Source organism: Apteryx rowi, unplaced genomic scaffold (genome assembly GCF_003343035.1).
Source record: "Apteryx rowi isolate R43461 unplaced genomic scaffold, aptRow1 scaffold_18, whole genome shotgun sequence".
In the NCBI taxonomy this organism is placed as follows: Eukaryota; Metazoa; Chordata; class Aves; order Apterygiformes; family Apterygidae; genus Apteryx; species Apteryx rowi.
This window is the reverse complement of record NW_020448085.1, coordinates 1,795,273-1,801,272: the sequence shown is the minus strand read 5'-3', so window position 1 is coordinate 1,801,272 and position 6,000 is coordinate 1,795,273. Positions and strand designations below refer to the sequence as shown.

Sequence of the window (6,000 nt, the reverse complement as noted above, 5' to 3'; positions counted from 1 at the left end):
AACACACTCAGCATCAGGATGAAATACACACTTTTTATTTTTCTTTTTCTTTCTTTCAACAACTTTCCAGTGATGTCATAAGCTTAAACTTGTTTGAGGGTTTTCTAATGTATGAGGAGAGAAGAGAGGAGAGAGCGGGGAAGAAAAATAAGAGCCCGGGGATCTGCTGTTTGATCTCAGCTCTGTTACTGACAGCAGACTTTCCTCACTTGACATCTTTTTTTTGTGTGTGCTTTAGATTCTCCTTCCATAAATTGATAATAACCAGTTATGCAATGCCTTTTTAGATTTCTGTTAAAACTTTCAATCAAAGACAATTAGTATTTTAGAATTTTGTTTGAGGAATTCTTCATAGCTATTATAAACACAGCCTTTCACTATTACTGGCCCCACGTTTAACTCCTAACAATTTTTGAAATACTGTCCCTAAAAGAAAGGAAAAGAAATAAATTGTATTCAAGATTTAAATAAAAAGTAAATCTTCTTCAGAAAGTAAATACAACTATTCTAATGCCTCAAACCCCACTTTCAGATAACACTAATGAAAATAAAACGCAATCAATGTTTTTAGACAAATGCTATTATACATCTGAGGCTAATTTACTCCACTGTGGTAATGATTTGGTTTTTGTCCTTTTAGGATCTTTGGCCATGGCTGATGACCTTAATGACAAGCCAGTATCTGAAGGAAAGAGAGACTTGGACAAAGAATCTATGTTAAATGCATGTTCAATTTTATTGTTAATCTCCATAATGCGTCCGGGTGTTCTACATAGTGACCATTATTTATGAATAGTTTACGAAATTACCCAGAGTTTTTCCAGATAATTTTTTTAGAATTTCTGGATGATAAATAGAGGGCTGATAACTATACCAGTAAAAAGACAATATATGCCATTTTATTAATGTTTTCTTAAAATTCTTAAAAAGTGGAGCTATTTGAAGAATATAGTGTAAATGAAAAAAATGCTAATGGTACTTCATTTCAAATGGTTTCTGGTCTTAATTTTCAGCGGATTTTTATGTGTTTTTTTTCTTTAATTAAGTGTTAAAGAGAGGGAATATCGTCTTCAATAGTGACATGGATTTGTTTTATGCATGTTAACTTTACAATAGCTCCATCTTGTGGCTGACTAACTGTGGCCTGAAGATTAACTCACTATACCTTTTCTCGGAAAAAAACAGGTTGGAAACAAAAATGAAGAAAAATGCTGGTGAGGAGAGGAAATTTTAGATATAATTCATTTTATTGCAGTTATTAGTAAAAAAAGGGGGGGAGGGGGATTCATGTGGAATAGAAAGCAAGAATAAAACCTGAGTGTTTAGTATTTGCCATTTCTAAGTGGATAATTAGAAAAGCGGGGGGGGGGGTAGCTAAAATATTATTACTGAGTTTTAAGAATCACATGTACAGTACCAGTTATATTTTGATTGTATTTCATACAGATGTTTAAAAATGATGCTACTGATCAGCAGTTTAACCTTGAAGCTGCGATTAAAAATGTTGATAAAATGTCCAATGAGCTGAAGAAACTAAACGGTAATTTTGAGGTCATCTCCCAATTAAACAGGAAGATGTTAAGGAATTGTTTAAAAGAATGTGCAGTTATGAATGGCTCATGTTTTCTTTGTCATAGAGCTTTTTTTAATGTAATGAAACAATAAGTTTGCTCTTTTGTTTTGAAAAATTAATGAAAATATTTACATAAATATGGAATCATATTAGCTAAACATGGAAAAAATCTGTTAGATAATCAAAGTAATTGCTTTAGAGGGACATAATAGTCTTCTAATAGAAATATTACTAATATCCTAATGCCAAACTTTATTTAACTGCCTTGGAGTAAAACCAAGCCAAAATGATCGTTTTAGTTTATGAAAGAGTTGAGGGATGAAGACTTGAAAGTGCTGCATTAAATTGCCTTTCACTTAGTATCTACTATTCAATAAATGCCATGACAACACATTGCCTTTTGTCTTTCAGTGGAAAGCCAGCTACTGCTCTGTGACCTTATTTTGAATTTCAGCCATCCCATGAAGGCCAAAGATTTAAGAGAAGCTGACGAAAAAAACCTGGGAGTTTGAAGAATTAAGTAATACTATTCATTTTCATGCATTACCTTCTATTAATAGTCCTTCAGTTTGAACTGTAAAATGATAGTATGGTTTTCCTCACTTAGAATATTGTTATTTTAAACTGGAAATGTAGAACAGAAAAATGTTATAATTAGCTTATTGATTTTAAGATACTTTTTAACACAAATTCCCCAAATTAAACCTATTAGGCTAAGAGTGACATCATTAACTAGAAAGGACAGGAAATTGGGCATGAATTTTTTCACAGGTAGTTGTCTCCTTTCAAGGACCTATTGGAACATTAACAGAAGATTTTAAATTATTTCAAGTCATTACTATCTCTTATCTCAGTTCTGCTAGGGGAAATGGGAAAAGAAAGGATCTGCAAAAGAGAAACTGCAACTTGTCATCTGATCTGCCTTCCATATTCTAAAAATGTTACTGTGGAAGGGAGCTAAATAGCAGGTAACTTCTGGAAAACCAGAAGTACTTTCATTCTARTTTATGTAGTGACCTTCTAATGCACCTAGCTAAAAAAGAAAGCAAGAGTTACTCGTTTAAACACTCTATCCTGAAATCTTATTGGCCCCAAATTTGGGCAGCCAACATTTTTGTATATTTTATTACAGTTAATATTCAAACATACTGTACTTGTGGAAATGTTTGAATGTTGAGATATGTTTTTATTCAGACAAAATATATTTTTCTGAATAATCAAATCCAGATTTAATCTGCTGGTAAAAAAATACTCAGTGTTATAATTTGTTAATGCTGGTTTGTATTTTGTTGCTCTTTCATTAACAAGACTATTTAAAACAAGTAAGACACAATTCCATAGAAGGCATTTCTGGGTTGTCAGAATTTTCAAGGTGATGTTATAGAATAACATTACAAACCTCCAGCTCACATAATCAGTGGTAATATGGGGTGTGTGTTCTTAATTTTAGCATTTTTTGGATAAACATAACTCCTGAGTCTTCCTTCTCAAGATTAATAGCAAATTTAAAATATATATATAGTGCTAGAAATCGGTCTTGTCAGTTGAAGATTTTTTTTTCTATTTTATTCTTCATCTTTTGGGGTTGGGGGCTCATAGCTACATGAAAATGAAATTCTTTAGCACTAAATCCAGCTTCTAGCAAAATATATTGGAAATGAAGATAACATTTACAAAATAAATATATTTAAAGTTGTAGAACTGTTTATGAAATCTGATTATTTTATCTGAGAAGCTATACAAATTACACTGAAGATATTATCCTGCCTTGAATTGTGGTTCAGCTGTTTCAAGTGATACACACACAAACTAACTTTAAGGAAAGGAAGTGTGACAAAAAGTCAAAGGTATGTCTCAAGCTAAGGTCTTTCTCAGAAAACAAAAGTCAGTAGAAAAACCTAAGTAAACAATTGGATACGTCCCACTTACAGAGGAATGGGAAAAAATTCTTGATGTAATGATTCTTCAGTAGTCTTTAGGTGCAGCTTACATTTTAGAACTGAGAATGTTATTGTTTTTCTTGACAAAATACAGTAAGAACAGAAAGCAGTTTTGTAAGAGGAACTCAGCTTATCCTGGTTGTAGCTGCCTGCTTTTTAAGAGACTTGGGTGTGGTCTGCCAGTTAAAGAATCACATGATGATGATCTGGGTGAGGTCTCCTGTGAAACAGTAGTTACTTGATTTAGGGAGGAAGAGACAGCTAAAGGAAAGCCTGTGGTAAGGAAGAAGAACGTCTTTCTGAGTGAGGATGAAGGATCCTAGGAGATGTATACTTCCATTTTGAGGAATAGGATATGCTGTCAGTGACTCACAAATGGTATGGCAGATAGAAGATGGTATCTCTATATAGTCTGTTTTTCCAAAAAAAGGGGTGACCAGAGACTGTTTAATAGATGAATAACACAGACACAAATCTTGACAGCCAGCTTAATATCCAGAGGTTTTGTATCACTGAAAGTTAGGTGTTTTTAGGGCCAGGTCAGAGTCCCAGTCTTTTGATAGAATTGTCTATTGCTGGATTTACTGAGAACTGGACTGTGAAAAATAAAGCTTTTGTTGCCTTTGTCTGCTGCTCAACTTTGACAAGATTTGGGTCTACTGTATATCACTTTACATAATGTAATTGCTATTGCAATTCAGAACTGAAAAATAGCTAACAATTTTTCTTCCTAAGAAAGAAAAGACCTGTATTGGTATGTATGTCATGGGTCCTCTAATTTAGCATGGAAATTGTTTCAATAAGATATACGTATGTTGGAAGACAGTTCTCCTCATGCGGAGTTCTCATGCAGTGTATGATTAGTGGACAGTAATAAATATATTGTAGGAAGATCAGATTTATTGCATTTAAAGCATGTTTTAAAAATAAGAGCGTTGTCCTTTTTTTCTTAATTTTAAAAGGATTTTTAATTGCTTCTTCATGACTTGAGTTCACTGAAAAAGGAAATATCCTGAGGCTTACAGGCTATAGCAGACTTTGATCCTGTACATGACCTTCATTAGGCTCTCATTTAAATATGTCCTGCAGCATATTTCAACATGCACTGGTTTCTTGAACCCCTGTCTTTTCCATCAATCAGAAGAAGAGGTGTTCTTTGGAAGTAATCAATGATATCTGCTACAGAAGAAAAATCCTGTGGGATGGAAAAATGAGAAGGCAATGGGACGATGTCAGAATCATTATTAATCAGCAGCCTAAACAAACTGTTTTTCTAAACTCTAAATATTTTGCACTCTTGTAAAGTCCAGTACATATCATTAGGTCAGCCATTTTCATTCCTGCCATAATATGCAGCTCCATAACTGTTAATCTAGTATGTGCAGGAGGTGTTCAACCTACTGTGGATGTGCTATGTAATTAATCTGTGCAGACTTGGCTTGTTTAATATGTAATGTTGTTCTGCTTGACGTGATGATTGCACTTGAAAGTCCAAAAAGTTGACTCAGAAGTTCAGAAAATTCAAACTCAATCAGAACAATAGTACGTGTACTGACCAGTCTGTCTGACACTAATAAATCCAATGTAGTATTAGTGGAAGTGATAAGCCAGCAGTCTGGGATAAAGCAGTAGAGCTGACAGATTTGATCTCAGCTGTGTATTTTCCTTATCTGGTATCTTAGTGGTAAATGAACATTCCCTAACCAGTTACATTGATTTCTAATAGCTGTATGCTAAGGCTGTCCCTTCATTTCTTGAGTGTGAACAGCTGAATCTGATTTTACTCTCAGCAGTACCATACTGTATTTGCATCAGGAACAGCTCTAAAACAATACGTAGAATTCTGCTGGAGTAAAACAACTGTCAGGTCAAGTAGCCTGACATTTTGAGAATGAGACAGGAGATAGCTTAAGAAGAAAGGAAGTAATATGAAAAAACATGTAGTACCTCTTTTCCTTTTAAGCCAGTTCCTAATAAATATATGTGATTTTGCTCCTGGTAACGAATCTGAATGTTGTATACTTTATCTCTGTATAAAACCATCAGTACATATGGATGAGTAGCAGTTTTTCTTGAGCTGTCTCTCACCAAGAAAGTTCCATCCTGAAAGATGAAAAAAATGAAAGATGACAAATGAAAGACACTTGTGGTTTTGTTTAAATCTGCTTTTTTCATTCTCCCTAGTAAAATCAACTGTATTATTAATAAGGAAAAATGTATAGGTAATTTTTGAAATGCTGCATCTTTCAGACTGCTACTTAAAACATTCTGTATCCAATAAAAATGCAGATTTTAGGGAAGGAAGGAAGGGTCTTGTATGAAGGAGAGATTCCATTAAAGGAGGTGGTGAAATCTTGATATCAGAGGCCAAAACTAGCTTTACTTTGATTGGAAAGGAATTTCATGCCTATTCATTCAAGATTCCTATGTGATATATATACAGACAGCCCAAGATAATGATTGTGTCTATGTTATTTTGGTAGAGGC

At 33.7% G+C, this 6,000-nt stretch overlaps 1 protein-coding gene across 1 annotated transcript in view; it reads right to left on the bottom strand.

Annotated features, from left to right (window-relative positions):
* Positions 1 to 711: 711 nt before the first annotated feature.
* Positions 712 to 6,000, bottom strand: part of LCP2 (lymphocyte cytosolic protein 2) — a 36,723-nt gene continuing 31,434 nt past the window's right edge. The window contains exons 20-21 of the mRNA XM_026061317.1: positions 5,461 to 5,616; positions 712 to 4,708 (exon numbers count right to left, since the gene is read on the bottom strand). Coding sequence (XP_025917102.1) covers positions 4,586 to 4,708; positions 5,461 to 5,616 — 279 coding nt within the window. The 3' untranslated portion in view covers positions 712 to 4,585. The remainder of the gene's footprint in view (positions 4,709 to 5,460; positions 5,617 to 6,000) is intronic.